Source organism: Manis pentadactyla, chromosome 9 (assembly GCF_030020395.1).
Source record: "Manis pentadactyla isolate mManPen7 chromosome 9, mManPen7.hap1, whole genome shotgun sequence".
Taxonomy (NCBI): Eukaryota; Metazoa; Chordata; class Mammalia; order Pholidota; family Manidae; genus Manis; species Manis pentadactyla.
This window is the reverse complement of record NC_080027.1, coordinates 40,715,350-40,735,325: the sequence shown is the minus strand read 5'-3', so window position 1 is coordinate 40,735,325 and position 19,976 is coordinate 40,715,350. Positions and strand designations below refer to the sequence as shown.

Genomic DNA, 19,976 nt, shown 5'->3' with positions numbered 1-19,976 from the left:
TACCCCAGTCTGAGGGCCTCCACTGACACTTGAGGGCACTGGAGCTCTAATCCTGAAGTTCTTTCTGCCCTTCCCCCACAACCTCAGCATGGCCCAGGGACATGGAAACTCTTCCTCTGCACCCCCTCCTCTGCAGGTGTCCATTTCTCCTCCCGGAATCTCCTGGACCCTGGGGACCTGACCTTCCCTGTCCCCTCACCCCACAGCTCAGATTCTATGACTCAGTTTGCTTAGAATTCACCTCCCCCTACAAACTATCCCCAATCAGTTTATTTACCTTCCTCCACTTCTGTCGTGGGCTGTGATTATCCTGATCCCAGCCAGGCCTCTGCCTCCAGCACAAGTCCCTCCCTGCTGTCTGCATCTCCTCCCTGCCCTGCTGGCCTGGCGGGGCCACGTGGGATCCCCTGAATGGTACTGAGTGGTGGACATTCTGGCTGCCCAGCTGCTACCTCCAGTCCTGGCCCACCGCATTGCATAACTCCAGGGCGCACGATGCATAGAGCTGGAAATACAATGTGTAGTAGTGCCCTGGAGTTCCTTGTCACTGCCTGGCTGCGCACTCTGATGACTGGCATTGGGAATCGGCTAGGTGGGACAGCTGGTAGCAGAGAAGGAAGAGCATTGTGTCACCCTGTCCTGCTGGAAGGAGGGATGAACTACTCAGTCGGGCTAGGGTGGGGAGTGGAGGCAGGAAAGACCTCTGGAGGAAGGAGATTTGGGCTGGGCTCTGAGGAAAGTGCAGGAGCCCACCAAATGGGCCTGCATTGGAGATTCACGTTGCCCGGGCCTTTTCTCACCCACAAGTCACGTGAGGATATTCAGAGGCGGGCCTGGGCCTCATGGACAAGGCAAAGCGGGGCCGGTCTCCCTGGCTACCAATATCTTGGAGGAAAACTGAGTCCCAGAAAGGGGCAGCGGTGACCCCTTTTGCACTCGCAATGTGAAAGGACTCGGAGTGGCATCCAAGTCTTCAGCCTATCTTGCATCACGCAACCCCTTATTTCTCGGTTTGGAGCCAAGAAGGGTCTGATCCAACAGGCCTCGTCCCGCTCAGGCCCCTGCAACCCCAGGAGGGCGCGGGAGATGGCGACACAGAGCAGCGCAGCCCGGCGGGGGCGCCCGGGGCCCCTTGGCGGTCTCACGTAGCGGGGACGCGGGGACTCGAGCCCGGGCTCTGACGTTAGGGGCGGGGCCGGAGGCCGTGACGCGCGGGGGCGGGGCTGCGCACCTTCCCGGCCCGGCTGACGATTCATTCAAAAGGCGCGCAGCCTGCGCGACCGCCGGTGCGTACCGGGCCCCGCGTTGACCCGGGAACCGGCTACTGGAGCTGCTGCGGGGCGGCCAGGTAAGGAGAACGCGCGGAGCCCAGCCCAGCCACTTGCGGCCGGGGCCTGAGGGATGCGGACCCGAGTGGCGCCCCCTGGCTCCCCGCGTCTCCGAGGAAGTTCGTCGGCGCGGCGGATGCCGCAGCCCCCACCCCGCGCCCCGTTCCGCCTCCGCGTCCTGTCCCGGCGTCTTCCGCGCCCCGGGCCCCCGCGTGTCTCCGAGCCCTGCGTGCCTTCCGGCAGCGACTCGAGGCCCGGCTGTGCGCGGTGGGCAAGCATCGGCGGAACTTGAAGTTTGAGGAGTCGGCGGGCCCCAGAGACGCCCCGGGCCCGGGAAACTTGGGCCGCGACCAGGGTGGGGGTGCGAGACGGGACGGCGGCGCCTCGGTGCGGCTGCAGCGCGGGGCGCACGGAGGGGGGGGGTCTGAACGGTGTCAGCCCGTGACTGTGGATGACACGGCGCGTGAGGCGGCCCAGCCCCGGGAACGTGTGGCCGGGACACTGGGCGGTGACGCCGGGGCCAAGCGGGAGACACAGAGGGGCTCTGTGTGTCTGTGACAGGCAGAGTTGTGCCCGTGATTGTGTGAGAAAGACCCCGGGTCATTGCGGGTGACCGTGACCCCAGCCCATTGTGGGACCCAGGTCACTGGGGTCACTGAGTGTGTGTAACCAGGGTTGTGACCAGGGAAGCGCCAGGACCGCTTGTTAATGTGAGTGTGAAACAGGGAAAGGAACCTCAAGTGACTGTGAGAACCAGCCCCCAAATCACTGTTTTGTATTTCTGGGGTCAAGTAGTCTCAGTGTGTGTGAGTGTGCGTGTGCAAGCCTCACGGCAATGAGTAAGAGGCATAAATAGGAGGGACCTCAAACCCGTGCCAGCAGTTGGAGGGGGGCACAGGAGGGGGCAGGGGCCGAGGAGAAGGGCCTCTCCTCCAGGACTGTCCCCAAGAGGGCGCCCCTCAGGAGCTCAGTTTAGTGAGGAGGTGGACACTGAGTGACTTTTCCTGGCAGGTGGCATCTGGTGGTGTGGCTGACGCTCTGGCAGCAGCTGCAGTGCCTTGAAGTAGCCTTAGGCTAACACACACACACACGCACGCACGCACACACGCTCGCTCGCTCACTCACTCACTCACTCACTCACTCACTCACTGAGGTCCTGGACACCCAGCAAACTGTCCCCTGGTAACCTGTATTCTCACTGGGCCCGGGCACTGTGTGGCTCTCAGACCCTGCCTCCAGTGGGCCTCAGTCTCCCCTTCTGCGTGCTGAGGTGTTGGGCTGTGAATGGACTGTGAATCATCACTTTGGGATCCTCTATTGTTTTTGGGTCAGCCGCCTCTGTTCTCCCCTCCTTCCCTTGCAGTGGAAAGACTGCAGTGGGGGGTGGGGGCAGGCTGTCTTCTGGGGACACAGAACACCCTGGCTGCTCACAGGTGCTGGTGGCAGGGTTGGCGAACCAAGCCCCAAATTCTGATCCATAGACACTGACTTCTCTGGCCCCAGTCTTTGTTCCTCAGTTCCCTTCCCAGGGAGAAGGGGCATGGGCTTGTTTCCCACAAGCTGTCTCTGATCTGGAGAGCTGGAGCAGGGCCCCTTCACCATCTGGGCTAGACCCTTCTGAGGCCCCCATCCCAAGAAGAGGATCTGTCAGGTTCATGCAGGGAGAATGGAAACCCAGCTCTGTGGCCCAGGAAGGGTGAGGGAGTACCTGCTGGAGGACCTGGAGGTTCTGTGCTCTGCTGCCATCCTCTGAAGATACTGGTTGTGTTCTGGGTCAGGGTGAGGGTTGGAGGCAGTGCCAGGTGCTGTGCTGAACACTTTGGGGTGTGCTTTTGTTGACTCCTCACAGTGGTTCTGAGATGTTGTAACTGTTTTTTCAGAAAGGAAACTGAGGCTCAGAGAAGCAAAGTGACTTGGTCAAGGTCACATAGGGTCAGGACAATGCTAGGACTGGAAGTCTTCTGTCCTTGAAGCCCTGTGAGATGTTTGGAGAGGGCCTTCCACTTCCCTAGTATCTGCTCACGGCTTATCTAGGCTTCCTTCCCTCAAGCCTAGGCATGGCTTTGCCAGTGTGTGCCATTGTGAGTTCTGAGTGTGCCATGTATTTGCACACATGTATGAAACATTGGGGGTGGGTTATGTGTCTCTTCTTCCTCCACCTTCCTCCCAGCTCTCATCCACAGCCAGAGGTCACCAGGAAGGCCTGCCTCCTTGCCTTCTAGAGCCTGCAACCGGCTTCAGGAGCATCCATGTAGTTTTGAAGAGTGTCAGGAGTCAGCAGCACAGCCTAGGTTCCAAGGGCAGCAAGAATGATTTGAGTCCCATTTGACCTCTACCATACCTGAGGGGCTCTAGCCTCCTATTCAGTTGCTCTAGAGTTACTTTCCCACACACTGTACTGGGAGGGCAGGCTGCGAGTGATCTTGAGTTTGTGCTCCACCATCCCTGTGGCCTCAATCTCCCCATTCTTCCCTGAGGTCCCTGCTAGCTCTGACCACTGCTGCCACTTGGCCGAGAGCTGGAGCTGGGGATCAGGGTGTCCCTCGATCCTCTCTGGAATGACTGGAGCTGTGCTTCTTGGGGCTTATCAGAATAGCTGTCTTGGGTCTCCTGGGGCCAAGCCTGAGTTATTTCCATCCCCAGCAAAGAGGTGGAAATAGCTCAGGACCCAGAAGGGGGAGGGAGATGGGAAGGGTTAACCAAGGGTTAGCCTCCTCTTCTGGTACCAACCTTTGCAGAGGCCCTGCATCCCCATGCTTGTGCCCTGCCCAAGACAAACCCTTCTGGGAGCCTGGGCCTCCTGCGATGACAGCAATGATGGCAGAGTCAGGCTGGGTTTCTTCGTGCCGTCCCGGTGACAGTTGCTGGAAGGAGGTGCCTATGTCTGGTTAAGGAAGGGAGACTCCCAAGGGGCAGTCAATACCCTTCCCCAACTTGGAGGGTCAGCCTTATTCCACAGAGGGAGACCCTGAGATTCTGAGAGGTGCTTGGACTTACCCATGGCCCCCTGGACCCCTGCTCTACTGGCTCTCACTCTCTAGACACGGCACCTTCTCTCTGTTCTGCCACATGTTACCCTGCAGACTGGATGTGGCCCAGGGCTGGAAGCAGGCCCGAGACCCACCTTCACAAAACCAGGGCCCCCGTCATGTTCCAGCCTTGGCCTTGCTGTCCTTGCCCAGAGCCTGTGTCAGCCTCTCTGCTGCCATTTCCACGCACTGCCAGTGTCCTCCCTAAGGTAATTCTTACTTTTTTGCCTGCAAAATATAGTCCAGACTCCTCACCCAAACACTGAAGCTTTTCCTTTCAAGACCCTTTTGAACTTTCCATCTTTACTCTTATCTCTTCCCACCAGATGCCTCAGTTCTCCTGTGCCTTTGCTTTTGCAGTCTCCTCTTTCTAGAACCCTCTTGGCCATTCAGGCTATAGCCCCAGCTCCCTCTCACCCAGGAAGCCCTCCAGTCCAAAGTTAGCCCCACTTCATTGTTGTGCTTCATCTGCTAGGTGTCTCCACTCCCCTCGGGGAGCAGGCACAGTTGTGGGGCATGCGTGGGCACCACACACCCCCACTGGGTGAGGCCAGCCTGGCCAGCAGCCTGCCCTCCCCCACTGCCCTATCTGTGCTGGGCCAGGCCTTTTCCTGAGAAACGGCAACCACCATAGGTCGAAGGTCTGCTGTGTGCTGGGACGCACAGGAAGGTTTGCACCCAGAGTCTCCGGTGCTCTCGAAAGTGTGCTAGGGGTCGGGGTGGAGACTCAAGGCCACCCGTGTGTAGGGGTATCTTGGGTGTTTGTCATGGGCCAATGGAGGGAACTCCCTGCTGGGGTCCTGCTGTGTGCCAGGCCCCAGGCTCCGTCTCGGTCTCCTCACAGCAGCACTGACCGAGGATCCCCTTCCTTCCCAAGGTGCTCGATGGGGAGCTGAGACTCAGACTGCAGAGGGGACCAGTCCTAGTCTGAGTCACACAGGCTCCAGTGCTGGAGTCTGGTGCTCAAGCTCTTGCCTAGCCCTGTCTCCAGGCAGAGGCAAGGGTTGTCTGACAATTCTGGTATCAGTTTCCAAAGAAGGACCAGGCAGGGTACCTGCAGGGGGAGGAGGAAGTGTTAGTGTGGCTGTTCAGTACGTGGCCTGGGTGGGCGAGACCAGGCTCCCTCCGCCACAATGGGGCAGCCCTTCTGCCAGGTGGCCAGGAGGGGTGGGCTGCGGGAAGGGTTTTGCCTGACATCAGGGGCAGGGCCCATTGGGCCCCACCCCCTGCTCAGGATTCTGGGTGCTGGGATGTGGCCTCTGGCAGAGCACCTGTTGTGCTGAGCCCTGGGGAGCCTGGACCTAGTCTTAGTGCCACTAGTTAGTGACCCAGTTGGGCTAGGGTGACAGGGAAGAAGGGGTTGGGGAAGCCAATGCTGTGTCCCTACTGTGTGCCCTGCCCTGGACTTAGGACCCTGAGGCTCTCACACGCTCAGACTCATTCCCAGAGGGTCAGCAGCCCCCTCCAGGCACAGGCAGGGAAGAGAGGACCCAGAGAGGAGGGGACTTGTAGGACCCCCTAGTGTCACTGGGACCCTAATCCAGGCCTGGAAGGCCAGAGCTTTATCCTGGGCCACCCCAGGAAAGATGAGAGCTCTATAAATAACTGTCCATGTGGCTGTGAGTGTGTGCCCTGGCTACTTGGCACAGACGAGAGGAATGGAGGGCCCTGTGCAGCCAGTAGAGGAAGGGTCTGAGTGTGGGTGGAGAGAGAAGGAAGCAGTGCTTCCAGAAGGAGAGCCCTAAGTTTGGACCTGTATGTCATCACTGTGAGAAGGAACAGTGAGCACAGAGAGGGAGCCGGCTGTGCACAGTGCTTGGCCCCACTGTGTGCCCAACATCCTGTATGCACTCACCTGCCTCCCTCCAGGGAGACCACGAACTGGGCTGTATCCTGAGACCTCCTCTTCCTCCCCCTGGGAAGTCCCAGCCAACCCCGGGCTTCCTGCTTCTCAGAGGTCCCAGTGCCTCCCTGCAGGAGCCGCCACAGACCAGGGCAGCAGGCAACTGATCATGGATGCAAGGAGGCCCCAGAGACTGTCTAGGATGTGGGCAGCACCTCCCTCCCTGGGGCCCGCCTGGGTGCTTTGTAATAGCCCCTCAGCTGGACCATCTACTGTGTGCCCACAGCTCCTCTGCAGCCAGGTCGGCAGATACTCTGAGAAAGTCTGCTATGTGCCAGGCCCTAGGCTGGCCTCCAGGGTAAGCAGGTGCTGGAAGAGAAGAGACCTCGGCTCCATCCCTGCTTCACCACTTACTGGCTGTGTGACCCATAGGTGACCTCCCACAGCCTCAGTTTGCCCAAGTGTGAAACGGGTGCTCACCTCTCTGATGAGGAGTGCAAGTAACCTGGGATGAGGTCAGGCCTGAGGGAATGAGGGTCAGTTCCTTCCCTGGGAGGGTGGAGATGGACAGAGGCACTGCCTGGCTGCCCTCACTGCCGCCCACTGTGGGCTTTGTCTTAATTCAGCCCCAGTTGCCAGGGAACCACTGGGCTCGCTAACCTGGATTTCTCTATTGATGGGCGGCCTTTGTCTTCCTGCCTCGGGTGCAGCCACCGCTGAGGGCAGCCTGTGTCCAGCTGTGTTTCCAGGCAACCCTAGACTCTGGAGGCTGCAGGGAGGGCTGGAGGCCCTGGAGCCGCTGGGTGGGAAACAGAAGGATCTACCTCCACCCCGTGCTACAGGTGGGGGCCTGCCCTCCTCCTCTGTCTCCCCAGCCCCGCCTCACTTGGCAGGCAGCCCGGTGAGTCCCCTGAAGCGGAGATCGTTCCATACTTCTCCCATTTCTGCTAAGCCTTCAAGGCTCTACAGGCCCTGAGGCAAGTGCAAGCTTCTTGGCTCCTGAGGCTTGGTGTGACCTGGGCTCTGCCCACCAACCTTTCCAGACCCTCTCCCTTCCCACACCCTCCCACCAGCCAGGGTCTCACTGTGGTTAGCCGGGCAGCTCCTGTACACCACACAATGTGCCAAGCATTGTACAGAAACATAAGAGGATCCCATTCATGCCTCAAACCTGCCTGTCAAGAGTGTGCCATTCCCCCTCCACAATTTACACATGGGGAGACCGAGGCACGGTACATGCTTATTGAGGGCTTATTCTCTGCCAGGCCCTGTGTTGAGCATTTAATGTGAATTTTCTCATCTTACCCTGGCAACAGCCCTCTGAGGAGGGAGATTAGTCATTAACCACAGAGCCAGTGAAGAGCACAGCACCTTAGTACTGGGATTCAATTCAGGTTAAACATTCCCCCCTCTCCTAACTCCAACCTCTGGGCTCCTTAACTATCAGCCTGCTCTCTGGGCCTCCCAACTGTGGCAGAAGCTAGACCCTCCCCTGAGATTGCCTTCTCTGATACCTGGCTGTCCCCTAGCCCAGTTCAGCACATACCAACCCACATACCAGGGCCAGTCCCAGTGCTGGGCAGTGGGCACAGAGGGCAGCATGTAGGTGGGGAAGGGGCCAGGTAAACAGGATGTCACATGCAGGCGGTTAATGCAGAAGGGGAGGTGGTAGCTGGGGGAGCTTCCGGGAGGAAGGGACTCTGAGCTGAACTCTGAAGGAAGAGTAGATGTTGCCCAGGTGATGGGAGGGGTTTCTGGGCCGAGGAAACAGCAGGTATCAGTGCCAGGGTGAGAGAGGCAGGCGTGGGTCCGAAAGCAGCTCAGAGTGGCTGGGGGGGGCCCAATCTTGGTGGTAAGACGCCTAGGCTGCAGGAGGGGCTGACAAGAAGCCAAGGGAGGAGGCCAGGGGCAGAAGGGATGGGCACAGGGCCATGGGAAACCTTTGGGATTCAGTGGAGTGACAGTGGCCCCCAGGAGGCCAAGGTGAGGCTGGAGAGTGGGTGCACAGAGGGGAGGCCCGATGCTTCAGTTCTGGGAAAGCAGCTTCTGAGCCCTGGGGGTGGCACAACTTCCTCTTTCTCTGGGGCCTCTAAGGGCTGTACCTCCTTGAGCCTTGGCCACCTCCTGCTCCAGGCCCTGGTCAGGGCTCTGCTAGTTGGCTTTCTTCCAGGGAATTTCTAATTCTAATTGGCATTTTTGGAGGGTGAGGTGGGCTGAGTGTGAGGAAGCACCTTCCCCATGGCCCCCCGCCCATGAACCTGTTTGGGGAGGCCTGCTCCAGGTGCTGGGCAGGGGGCAGGTTTTGTGGTGAATGAGATAGGCGTCTGCCCTTGCTGCTGTCTGGTTGAGGAGGGAGCAATAAACAAGTAAGCAAACAAATACACACCTGGGTGATGCCAGGGTTCTTGTTTGCAGATTCACTGGGAGATGCAGAGGGAAAGAAGGGGTGAGGGGAGGAACCACTCCTACTTCAGGCTCATTACCTGATTTAAGCCTCACGACAGCCTTGTCTTGGGAGATAAACATCCCCATCTTGCAGATGAGGAAACTGAGTTAATATGCAAGGACTCAGGTCCCACAGGGAGTTGGTGGTAATGGGGCTGGGCCTCAGGCTGGGAGACTCTGGGGAGGAGAGACCTCTAGCCTGACTTCCTTCCTTGCATGCAGGGTGGCTCTGCTCTGCCAGGAGCCCTGGGCAGGAGAGGAGGCTCTAGGCTGGGGGCTGGGGGTGCCACCCTCCTCAGGGCTTGGGCCACCCATCTTTGACAGCCCTTCTCCAGGAGGCCCTTGAGAGATGTGGGGCTTTGGAAGGTCACTGACTGCCTGGCTTCTAGGACAAGGCAGGGGGTGGGAATGCAGCCTTCACAAGACCCCAACCCAGCTAAGGGGCTTTGATCTGAACTTGCTTTTCTGTCAAGATTAAATGGCTCAGGGCTTAGCTGCTTGGTGGCCTGGTGGGGGCAGAGGGGGAGGTCAGAACAGAAACCCTTGGCTGCCTGACTGGACAGGTCCATCAGGGGCTGTCTGGCTGAGGGGATTGGGGAACAGCCGTGTGCAGAGACTCAGGTGGCCAGACTGGAGTAAGTGCCCGTTTGGGGTAATTAGAAGGCATGTAATTGGAAGGTGTCAGGGTGCTAGGCGGTGAGTGTCCATGTATGTGCCAGAGTGGGCTGGGCCCTCCCTGGCTCTGAGTCTGGACTTTTGGACCCCCATTGTCCTCCTGGAAGTCTGGAGATCACAGCTCCCTGTCTGGAGGTGAGCAGCTGCATAGCTCCTCACTGTGGGCTCAGGTTGCCAGCAGGTGTCAGTCAGGGCCAGGGTGGGCCTGGGGCCCCCTCCTCTGTGGCTGCTGTGCCTCTTTCCACCCCAGCCCTCTGGGCCCACCCCAGGGACAGGGAGGGGTGCTGGGTCTGGGAACCAGGCAGGGCCGTGGGGCCAGCTGGAGGCCTTGGGAGATGGGCTTGAGTGGGAGCTGTGCCTGAGCAGGGAGAAAGAAGGGACACTTTGGGGCAGAAACTGGAAAGGAAGAATTGTGACCAAGAGGAGTGACAGGTGGGAGGATGGCTCCGGGGATGCCACTGTTGGGTGCTGACTGCCAGGGTGCAGCCTTTACTCTGAGGCCCAACTTTCTCTGGTCCCAGGTTTTCCCCTGAGCTGACCTTGGGCTGAGAGCCACTGCCAGTGACCTGGGAAGTCCCAAGGATGATGTGACCACTGCCCCTCCCCGTCCCCATGGTGTAACTCAAACCCCTGGCCTGCCGAGCTCTGTGCCAGGCCAGGCTGCCCGGCCCAGACAGATCAGTTTCCTCTGGCTCCTTTTCCAGGTGGGAAATCTAGGCCATCTATAGGCCAAGGAGCTCTCGTGTGCCCTGGGCTTTACTGCGGGCAGCACTTCTCCTGCCAGGCTTGGTATCAGATATTTGAGGCTCCAGGAAGGGTCCCCGCAACTTGCTGGGGACCCTGGGTCAGTGACGTGGCTCTTCGAGGCTGCCTCTCTGGGGTCAGAGGCTGAATGTGGCCTGTGGTTGAGGCCTGACAGATAGCTTCCCTCACCCTCCTGAGACTGAAGCCAGGCCGCCTGCAAATGTTTCATAGTATGTGCTTGTTCTGCCACAGACTCTTTTGTTGTCTGCTCTGAATCCTACCTGCTACTCCAACCTGTCTACTGGCTGGGGACTTTTCTCCAGAGGAGATGACACGGAGACCTCACCCTGCCTTATTTTGTTTCTCGGCACTTCCTACCATCTGATGGAGACACAGTTAATCTGTTAGTTGTCAGTCTTCCCTACTATTTCCTGCGCGGAGGGCTGTGTGTGACACACAGTAGATGCCCAAGCGGGGACAAACGGCTGGCCGCTGGCTGCCACCTCCTCTCCCCCCGGTCTGCCCTTGGCCCAGGAGATGCAGTCAGACACTTCACAAACCTCTGTGAAGGCTGCTGGGCGTGGAGAGCGGGACACCCTGGAGGACCATGACTGTGATGGCAGGGAGGGACATGAAGGAGCTCTGGAGGCCACACCCAGTTTTGGGGAAAGTCAAGTCTAGAGAAGCTTCTGGAAAGAGAGGCCTTGTGTTCGGGTTTGAAGGGTGAGGGAAAGGGCCTTCCTTAGAGCAGAAACAGCAAGAGTGAAGCCAGAGGCAGGAGAGGCTGGGCATGCTCGTCGGCCCTCAGGATTTCTGTGGCGGGAGCCCACAGTCTGAGCGTGAGAGTCGGGAGGCTGGGAGTTGGGGAATTGCAGCCCTCTCGTTCACCCCAGCCCCAGGGCCGCAGCTGCAGGGTTCCTTCCACCCAGGCTCCCCAGCCATGCCCAGAGCACCTGGCTGTTTTGGAAGGGAAGGAAGCCCTTCCTCTTCCAAGAGGCCCCCCAAGCCTGGCAGAGCCCTCTGCCTCTGGGTGGCTGGCCCCAGACAGGGCACCCCCACCTCTTTGCAGGCTTGCAAGGTGGGTAGCAGTGAATGTAGGCCGAGCCACCCCAGCGTTCTGCTTGCTGAGAACACCTTGTGGATTCCCTGTCCAGTCCTGTTCTGGGAGCAGTGCTGGGTGGCTGCCTGCCTCCCGCTGAGCCTCCCTGTCTGTCTTAGGCTGGTAACCCTCTGCCTGAGGATGAAGCTGAGCCTGCAGCACTGGCCCCTGTCCTGCCTCCTTGTGGTGAGTTGGGGATGGGACGTGGAGAAGCCAGAAGAGCTGAGTCTGAGCCCCACACCCAGCTCTCAGGGTAGGGGGAGCACAGATGCTGCTCAGGAACCCTGTACCAGGGTGGGTGCTGGGGTTGGTTTTCAGCTCTTCCCTTGAAGAGTTGAGGCAGCTGACCCTGGGAAGTGTCTCCTGGCCTGCACTGCCCCTGGCTTAGCACCTGGCAGGTAAGGGAGCCAGGTTTGGGGCCTGACATTCCCTCTGCCCTCCAGGGTAGCTGGCTCTCCTATGCCTGTTACCTTTAAGCTGGGGCCAAACTGGAGGACTGGTTTGGGGAGTGTCTCCTCACAGCAGGACGGATTCAGGGCAGGCAGTTCATACCTGGAATGGGAAGCAGAGAGAGCTCCCTGTGGAGTGGGCGGGGGACACAGATTGAGAAGCTCCTTCCCCTGGGATGTGTCATGCCCTGCATGGGTGCCCAGGGTGAATGGGCCGGCATGGCACCGTGGGGAGGTCACGGAGGAGGACGTGGTCCTGGAGACTTAGCCAATGGCCCAGAATAGGAAGCACCAGCTACAGACTTGGCCTCATGGGTGATGAGCAGAGGCTGGTTAATGACATGCCCAGTTGTGGTAGGGAGGCCGAGGCAGCTGGAAGCGAGTGGAACTTGAGGAATTCAGAAACATTTCCTTCTCCTCATCCTGGTGAGCTGGGAAGGGTGTGACTCAGAGACCCAAGGCCTTGAGATCCTGATCTGGCCCTGTCTGGGGCTTTCCAGCACTTTCTGAAGCAGATGTCTCTCCCTACCTAGGCTGGGTGGGGGGCCCTGTGTGGCCGGTGGTCCCCTCCCCTGGACCATCAGGAGGTGGGTGGTGGATGGACGGCCCCAGGCCCCAGCACCCTGTGCTCTCACTGTGTCCTGCTGCTATTCTTTTAGCTGCTGCCCTGGCCTCTGGTCACTCCAACATCAACCACCCCTTGGCAGTGCCCGCCAGGAGAGGAGCCCAACCTGGTGAGCTCACCCTGCCCACCTGCCCTGTCCTGGGAAGCCTGCTGATGGCCAGGGGCAGGATCCCCAGGACTGGCTTCTGGCTTTGTTCTCACCCTTTCCCTCCTGCAGGACCCGGGGCAAGGCACATCATGCAGGTCCTGCCCCCCAGGCACCTTCTCAGCCTCATGGGGCTCCAGCCCATGCCAGCCCCACTCCCACTGCAGGCCTCAAGGGAGGCTCGAGGCCCAGGCAGGCACAGCGACTCGAGACACACTCTGTGGAGACTGCCAGTCTGGGTGAGCCATGGGGTGGGGCGTGGGGGCTCATGGCAGGGAGACCAGGACGCTGGGTCCTGGGGTCCCATCCTCACCCACCTCCTGAGTGGGCCTCAGTCTTTCCATACTGCAAATGGGATGGGTCAGGACCAGTGAGGGTACCTGATAGGAAGGAGTCCAGCCTCTCCTATGGATAGTTTGTGGGCCTCAGCAATGCCTTCTCCCTCCCTGCAGGTGGTTTGCCCCTTCAGAGGCCCCCCATGTTCCCTGTCGGCCATGTTCCTGGACACCTCTGAGAATCCTCAGCTGTTATGGTGAGTGGCAGATGGGGGCTGGGACTGGTGGAGAGGGTGTGGGAGGGGCTCTGGTGAACTGGAGCCTAGGGCCCCCCTGCATTGTCCATCTGGGGCCCTGGTGTCCTCATTCCCCCCAGCCCAGGGAAGGGCATTCAACAGAACACAACTGCTCCATAGTTGTGTGTCTACCCACCTAGTTTCTGAGGGGCAGAAACCACCCAAGAGGTGGCAGCTATAACTAAGGGACTGAAGGGGTCACATCCTGACCAGCCTCCTGTCCTCGTCCCCTCAGAGAGACCCATGCATATGGGTGTGAGCACACACACTCGCACATATACACAGAGGCACCGCTTCCCATCCTGGGGCAACTAACTCATGGACCAGGTCACGGGGAGGCAGGATGCGGTGTCCCTGTGCCCAGGCATGTGCACAGGGGCTGTCTTCTCCCCTCTGACCCAGCACGAGGAGTGCACAGGGGCTGAGGGGCTGGCCATCCTGAGGTCTGAGAGGGTCAAAAAGAGGGGGACCCCCGCATCACACATACACTAACTTGGGCCTCTCTGCCTGTCTTTTCTCCTGCCTCCATGGTGCTCAGAACGGGGGCGGCGGGCCCGACGTGGTGTGGAGGTGGCCACAGGGACCAGCAGAGCTGGGGAGACACGGCAGCCTGGGAACAGCACGCGGGCGGGCGGCCCTGAGGAGACGGCTGCCCAGTATGCAGTTATTGCCATCGTGCCAGTCTTCTGCCTCATGGGGCTGCTGGGCATCCTAGTGTGTAACCTGCTCAAGCAGAAAGGCTACCACTGCACAGCCCACAAGGAGGCCGGGCCTGGCCCTGGAGGTGGAGGCAGCGGTGAGGCCTGGCCTGGAATCTGGGTGGGAGGCCAGAGGGCATTGGTCAGTTTAGCCCAGCTCAGCCTGGGGGCCACCTGAGGCAACCTACTTAGTCTGGAATGTCTGATAGGGAGAGGCCTGTAGAGGGCTAATCATGAAGGCTTCCTGTAGGTGCTGGCATGGGGGCTACAGACTCACAAAGTGGAGGGGTGAAGTGACAGAAAGGGCAGAGCACAGGTTCAGTGGCCCAGTAGGATTCCCACACTGGGTGAGGCCCTGCCCAGGTGTAGGGGGTTTGGACTCCTTGCAGGGTGCGGTTGTATGTGTGGTTCAAGGGCTGGACTGCCTTCTTGAAATTCAAGGTGACCTGTGACCTCTAGCCTGAAGGGGTGGCAGGGTGCTGTCCTGGGCAGGTATCACTAGAGGCTTGGGTTTCAGCTCTAGGCTGTGGTTTTGTTAGAGGAGTCTTGGAACTAGGGGGGGATGTGTTCCTCCCATCCCTGAAGTAGGAGGCTGCCTGGGGCTGGCCAGAACCCTTTGCAGCTCCTGACACCACAGTGTGGGGGGGGGCAAGAAGGGACAGGAGCTTTACGTAGAGAGGAAGGTGGTGACTCAGGCCATTTTCCTGGGTCTGCACTTGTTTTCCATTAACTTCTGGCTGCTGCCTGAATGTAGTCCTAGGAGCTGTTTACTGCTGGGCCAGGATGGATCATGCATCCCATTTTCATGTGCTTGAGTTCTGGGCTCTAAGCTGACCAAGGTCCCTTGGTTAGTTACGTAGACAGGGCAGTGTGCAGGGTTTTGGTAGGCCCGGAATGGCAGGCCCCAGAAGAGGCTGGTCCCCCATGGCACCCCTGAACTCTGCAGCAGCTGTGGAGTTCATATGGCCCTGAGATGGCTACACAGCTGAGTACAGGGAGCAGCCATGCTGACTAGTGAAGGTGGTAATGGCTTCTCAGAGCTGAGGCCAAGGGCCACAGGTGCAGACACCCAAGCTTGCAGCCGACTCCTAGGAAGGTCCTTCTCTTCTCTTTGCCAGGGATCAACCCTGCTTACCGGGCTGAGGATGCCAACGAGGACACCATTGGGGTCTTGGTGCGCCTGATCACAGAGAAGAAAGGTGGGGGGAAGGTCTGACCGGTTCTTGACTGAAGAGGGTTGGAGGGAAAGGCACATGGCCCATGCTGGAGAGGGTGTGATGGGTAGGAAAGGGTATTTACGCTGGGGCTGGGAGCCGGGTGGGGGTTGCCCAGAGCCAGGTTTTGACTGAAGCTGCCCACAGAGAATGCGGCGGCCCTGGAGGAGCTGCTGAAAGAGTATCACAGCAAACAGCTGGTGCAGACCAGCCACGGGCCTGTGCCCAGGTGAGTGGGCAGGTGGGCGAGGGCCCACACCCACGCTAATCTGCCTGCTTCCTGGGGACTCACCACTTGGGTATGCTCCTCCTGTCACCCTCATTCCCCTTCACTGTCTCCTGGGGTCTCCTGGCCACGGGTCTGGCCGGCCTTAGTGACCGCAATCACCCGTGTCCTCTGCAGGCTGCCGCTGGGCTCCCCCAATATGCTGCATATCTGCCCCCATCGCTACCACCTCCACACCGTGCAGGGCCTGGCCTCGGTCTCTGGCCCCTGCTGCTCTCGCTGTAGCCAGAAGAAGTGGCCTGAGGTGCTGCTGTCCCCTGAGGCTGCAGCTGCCACCACTCCCACCCCCAGAGTCCTGCCTAACCCAGCCAGGGTTCCCAAGACTGGAGCCAAGGCAGGACGCCAGGGCGAGATCACCATCTTGTCTGTGGGCAGGTGAGGTGGGCAGATAAGCAGGGTCAGGGAGATGTGTGCAGCCAGCAGGAGGCAGAACCCTAAGCTGAGCCCTCAACACCTGGCTTGGTGGTGGCCCCACCATTCCTAGTCTCCGTACCTCACTGGGCAGTGGGGGTGGCCAGGAAGAAGTTGCATCTTCCTAGCTGTGCTCACACCAAGCCCATGGGTCTCTGGGTCAGGGTATGGCCCCCATCTCTTCTGGGGTCCCTCAGGCCAAGGACTGTCCACCTGCAACCTAGGGTTGGGGAGTGTTGAGGGCTTATCTGTGGGCGGGAAGGGCTTGGGCTCTGACCCATGAACTTGCTGTCTGACCCTGTCAGGTGCTGCCCTCTCTAAGCCCAGGGTTCTCCTAACGAGAGGATGATCTCACAGGTTCCGTGTGGCTCGAATTCCTGAGCAGCGGACAAGTTCAATGGCCTCTGAAGTGAAGACCGTCACGGAGGCTGGGCTTTCAGGGGGTGACCTCCCTGACTCCTCACAGCCTGGCCTCCCCACTGAGCAGTGGGCACTGCTGGGAAGTGGTGGAAGTCATACTAAGTGGCTGAATCCCCCAGCAGAGAATATGGCTGAGGTGAGCACTAGGGTGGGAAAGCATCTGCTGGTGCCTGGGCCAACCTTGACTGCAGACAGGGAGGAGGCTGTGGTGCAGGGGTACCTGGGCAGAGGCCACTTTCCTGGAGCCCAGGAGCCCCCAACTCAGCTCTGACCCCAAGCCCCTATTCCCCAGGAGAACTGCTATGTGGTCCGCCTGAGTGAGAGCAACCTGGTCATCTGAGGGGCTGTCTTACCTGAGAACACTGTAGCCCTGCCCTGGGAGGTTCTGAAGACATCCTGGAGGAGGCAGAGTTGCAGCTTGGCCTGTGAGGATCAAGAAGCAATGGCCCAGTAGGCAAAACAGCAAAGGCCCAGGCCTGGAGGTGGAGTGTCCGCCCCAGTGAGGAGGATGGCTGGTTGCTGGGTGTGGTGTGGTGTCCAGCAGCAGGTTGAGAGCCCCTCCCTTCCCCTGCTGCCCAGTGTCTCCCCGATCCCGTGCTCTGCCCTGGCCAGATCCTAGGAGCATGCAGGACCCTCTGCACCACCAGTTGGCCAGGCCTTGGTGGTGAGGAGGTGCCCTCTGCCTCTACAGGGCCCTAGAGCAGATGTACCTCCCCCTCGTCTTCTGCAGATCCTGTAAAGGGAAGGGCAACAAAAAACTGCGCTGGGAGGTTGTGCTCCTTGGTTCTAATCCTGGGCAAGCCTCTGGCTATCACTGGGTCCCAACCCCGGTGGCTATGAAGTAGGGAGAGCAATGTCTCAGTGCCCAGAGCCCCTCCAGCCCCTTGCGGGCTCTGGACTTGGTTGTGTGTGAGGGCTTGACTCCTTGCCACCCTTACCATTAGGAGCTTTATTTGGCCCCATTTGTGCTGTTTCCAGGGCCTCTACATTTAAGCCCCTGTGGGGCTGCCCATCCATGGCTCTGCCTTCAGAAGAGGCTTAATGCATGTGCCTGTCCCTACCCTGTTGTTATTGAAATTAAACAGACAGCCTGGGCAGAACTGTGTGCAGAGCCCCAGCCTGCCCAGCCACCCCCAAGATCTCAGGGGCTTCAGGAGAGAGGGGTGTGTGACAGGCCTGGAGAGGCACCTCTGGCCTCAGTAGCATCTGTCCCCCAGCCTGGGCAGTGCGGGCGACTGCCCAGCCTCTGTCTCCGCTATGGCTGAGCAACCCGATTATTTATGTGGGGCTTTGCAGGCATGGGCCCCAGTCATGCCCTTTTCTGTTATTTATTGAAACTTTGCTGCCATCCTCTCCTTGCATCTCCATCCCTGTCCATTTGTTGAATAAAAGGTGGGAAAATGGTGTCATGAGAAGCTTCTTTTTCCTGTGCCTCTTCCAGGCCATCTGTCCGTTCAGCAAAGGGCTGTGCTGGGTGCCATGCGCAGGACAAGCTCCCTATCCCTCACAGCACCTGCTTGCTTGCAGGCAGGCTGCAGGTGAGGTGGGGCAGGAGGAGGTCCCTACCCTTACCTGGTTCTCACTGAAGCCCCTAGAGGCAGTGCTGTCCAAAGGAAACGTGTGCTACGTAATTTAAAATTTTCTAATAACTACACATTTAAAAAGGTAAAAAGTGGGTGTATTTTAATGGTATCAATAATTTATCTTATTTAACCCAGTCTATTTAAAGTATTTTCATTTCAGTTAAAATTTATGAATGAGCCATTAATTCTTTTGCTTTGAAATCTGATGTGTATTTTACACTTACAGCACACCTTAATACGAACTAGCATATTTCAAAGGCTCAACACTCATGTGGCTCATGGTTCCTGTGTTGGACAGTACAGCTCTAGAGGAAATAGGGCCTGGAAGACGGATGGGGTAAGACATTAGGGGCTGGAGAATATGGGAGGGGGAGACGTGTTCCAGAGAGTGGGAACAGCATGTGCAAAGGCCAGATATCAACAGAACTGTGAGAAACAGAAGTTGGGAGTAGAAGGTGACTGAGGTATGGCACGGGGGTGGGAGTGGGTAGCAGAAAGCCACATGGGCTTCTGGAAGCCAGTTTTATGCCAGGGACACCACAGATGCTCTAAAGCATTTAAGAAGGGGAAAAGCATGATGTGTCAGCTTGCTGTTGGCCAGTGTGGAAAGAAGAGAAGCTGTGGAGCAGGGGTTCCACAAGGAAGCTACTGCAGCCATCCAGGCAATAGCAGGTGGAGGCTGGGCCATGTGGATGAGATGGAGAGAAACAGATGGATCCAGAGACACTTAGAATTGCCAGGGCTTGGTGATAGGATTCAGGTCTAGAGATTGGGGCATCTGGGCCGGCTGGGTGGGTGAACAGCAACAGCGGCCCCGGGGGCACCTGTGGTATAGTCCCATGCAATGGCCTGAGGCATCTGGATATGAAGGCCTGGAGTGCCCCAGAGATAGACCTGGGCTGAGAATATCTAGAAGCACTCAGGTATTTGCATTAGGACTGGACAGGAAGGGAACACTGTCCAAGCAGAGAGCTCAGGTGGACCCTGGGCTGTTCCAGGGCCATGGCCAAGGAAGTGGGGAGGAAGCCAGGGAAGGGCAGCAGTGTGGGGAGCAGGGTGGGTCACAAGGCCAGCACTGCAGCATCCCCTGGTTAGTGGACACAGGGATGTGGTGAGGATCATCTCAAGGACAGCAGGGCCAGGTCTGAGTGGATTCAACTCCCTGCAGAAGCTTGACTGTGCCATGCGATAGCTGGCGGAGCTCAGGCTCCAGGGAGAGGGCTTTCAGTTAATTCTGGGTTCTTCATTTTTTTTAAGGATGGAAGGGGATGTGTTTATATTTAAGTGGATGAGGCCCAAGGAGAGGCTCAAGAACCAGAAAGTGATCCCTGATGGAGCCTGGGGAGGTGTGGAAAGGGATGGCCTGTGGGAGGCCCAAGCTCAAAGGGCAGAGGCCATGGGTGTGGGCCTGGCCTAGCAGCAGCAGAGAAAACTCCCATCCTAAGGGAGGCTGGGCAGGCATGCCTTAGATCTGACCTCTCCCTTCCTCTCGGCTCTCTAGGGCTTCTAGTCTCTTGTAGGGGACTAGTGGGCATTGTCAGTGCACCCAAAAAGTGTTCCCTGGGGGACCACCAGAATGCACTTGGTGTCCCTGTTTGCCAGCAGTTCAGCTGTGTCTCAATGTTTGGCTTTTCATACTTGACTGTCCCCTCAGCCAATCACCCCATGTCACCCAGGACTTGAATGACACACCAAGATGAGGATGAGATGGCATGAACAGTGCCTGGGGGCTGGTCGGGGGGATGCTGAGCCCCTCCCACTCTGGCCTCCTTTCCCAGGCAGAGGCTGGACTGTAGTCTCCAGATGCCCTCTTACCTGGGGTGAGGCACGTACAGGTACCAGCCAGGGTGGAGATTGAGTCTGGGTCTGGGCTGGCCAGGTAAGGGACACCCCCCCGTCTTGATGCTGGGCCCTGAGGCAATAAACCCTGCTCCCCTTTCCAATTTTCTGCTTGCTGGAAGGTAAGAGAAAGGTTAGAATCAACTTGGAGAGAAGCCCAGGAGCCTCACTGGCTCAGCAGGCAGTCTGTGTCCCATGCCCCAAGAACCACCAGTCTGGTCACCCCAGACTTTTTTTGGAAACTTTTTTTTAATAGTTATTGAATGTTCTACAGCTTACAGTAAATATCATAGTTACAAATTCTTGGCTTCAATCTTTCAGAGTGATCACTATCTGATCTTCAAAACAAAACAAAACAAAAACCCAAAAGAAGCCAAAACAACAAAACTGAAACCAGATTTACAGTTCATACACACAAGCGAGGCCATGGGGCTTCCCAATCTTTACACTCCAGGCTGTGTTTTCAAAACACCTATAAGTTCTTTGATCAAACTACTTGGAAGACACCAAAGATTTATTATTATTTTAAACATTTTTTCTTTTTAAAATGTGAGTTCCAATAACATTTAAAA

At 58.2% G+C, this 19,976-nt stretch overlaps 1 protein-coding gene across 3 annotated transcripts; it reads left to right on the top strand.

The window, feature by feature from the left end:
• The first annotated feature begins 1,226 nt into the window (after positions 1-1,226).
• On the top strand, positions 1,227-17,387 carry RELT (RELT TNF receptor). 3 transcript variants are annotated; one of them, XM_036888636.2, is made up of 11 exons: positions 1,227-1,348; positions 11,283-11,349; positions 12,272-12,346; positions 12,455-12,621; positions 12,835-12,914; positions 13,492-13,749; positions 14,770-14,850; positions 15,013-15,094; positions 15,269-15,526; positions 15,920-16,118; positions 16,275-17,387. In XM_036888636.2, exons 2-11 carry the CDS (start codon positions 11,305-11,307, stop codon positions 16,320-16,322), a joined length of 1,293 nt encoding a protein of 430 aa, XP_036744531.2. In that variant the 5' UTR covers positions 1,227-1,348; positions 11,283-11,304; the 3' UTR covers positions 16,323-17,387. The 3 variants fall into 3 exon arrangements, with proteins under 3 accessions (XP_036744531.2, XP_036744532.2, XP_057363214.1); XM_036888637.2 differs by lacking the exon at positions 13,492-13,749; XM_057507231.1 differs by lacking the exon at positions 15,269-15,526.
• Positions 17,388-19,976: the final 2,589 nt, after the last annotated feature.

Excerpts from the sequence above, each read along its gene's own strand:
- RELT (XM_036888636.2), top strand. The coding sequence starts at position 11,305 with ATGAAGCTGAGCCTGCAGCACTGGCCCCTGTCCTGCCTCCTTGTG. Across the intron at positions 11,350-12,271 it reads CCCTGTCCTGCCTCCTTGTG|CTGCTGCCCTGGCCTCTGGT; the intron begins GTGAGTTGGGGA and ends CTATTCTTTTAG. Across the intron at positions 16,119-16,274 it reads CAGCAGAGAATATGGCTGAG|GAGAACTGCTATGTGGTCCG; the intron begins GTGAGCACTAGG and ends CCTATTCCCCAG.